Source organism: Pterocles gutturalis, unplaced genomic scaffold, assembly GCF_000699245.1.
Source record: "Pterocles gutturalis isolate BGI_N339 unplaced genomic scaffold, ASM69924v1 scaffold2349, whole genome shotgun sequence".
Classification (NCBI taxonomy): Eukaryota; Metazoa; Chordata; class Aves; order Pterocliformes; family Pteroclidae; genus Pterocles; species Pterocles gutturalis.
This window is the reverse complement of record NW_010135353.1, coordinates 3,424-3,696: the sequence shown is the minus strand read 5'-3', so window position 1 is coordinate 3,696 and position 273 is coordinate 3,424. Positions and strand designations below refer to the sequence as shown.

At 58.6% G+C, this 273-nt stretch overlaps 1 protein-coding gene across 1 annotated transcript in view; it reads right to left on the bottom strand.

The window, feature by feature from the left end:
• Position 1: 1 nt before the first annotated feature.
• The window catches only part of LOC104467874 (zinc finger protein 335-like), a gene marked incomplete at its 5' end in the record, with an annotated part of 3,367 nt that continues 3,095 nt past the window's right edge, over positions 2-273 (bottom strand). Inside the window, 2 exons of the mRNA XM_010081835.1 lie at positions 2-82; positions 169-273. The exon at positions 169-273 is cut by the window's right edge and continues 26 nt beyond it. Coding sequence (XP_010080137.1) covers positions 2-82; positions 169-273 — 186 coding nt within the window. The remainder of the gene's footprint in view (positions 83-168) is intronic.

Sequence of the window (273 nt, the reverse complement as noted above, 5' to 3'; positions counted from 1 at the left end):
CTTACCTGCGGTTGGCAATGGCCTGGATGTGCGTCAGCAGGTGCATCTTGAAGGTGTAGCGCTTCTTAAAGGACTTCCCGCACTGCAGCAGAGCAAAGCAAAGCAGCGTTTGCCTCCCGTCCAGCCTGGCTCGCTGCCAGCCCTTCCCCAGGCCGTGTCCCCCCTCACCTTGTCACACATGTGTGGCTTCTCCGTGCTGTGTGTCTTCATGTGCTGCGTAAGCCTCTTCTGCATGGGGTAGATACGGTTGCATACGGGGCACGGGAAAGAGGT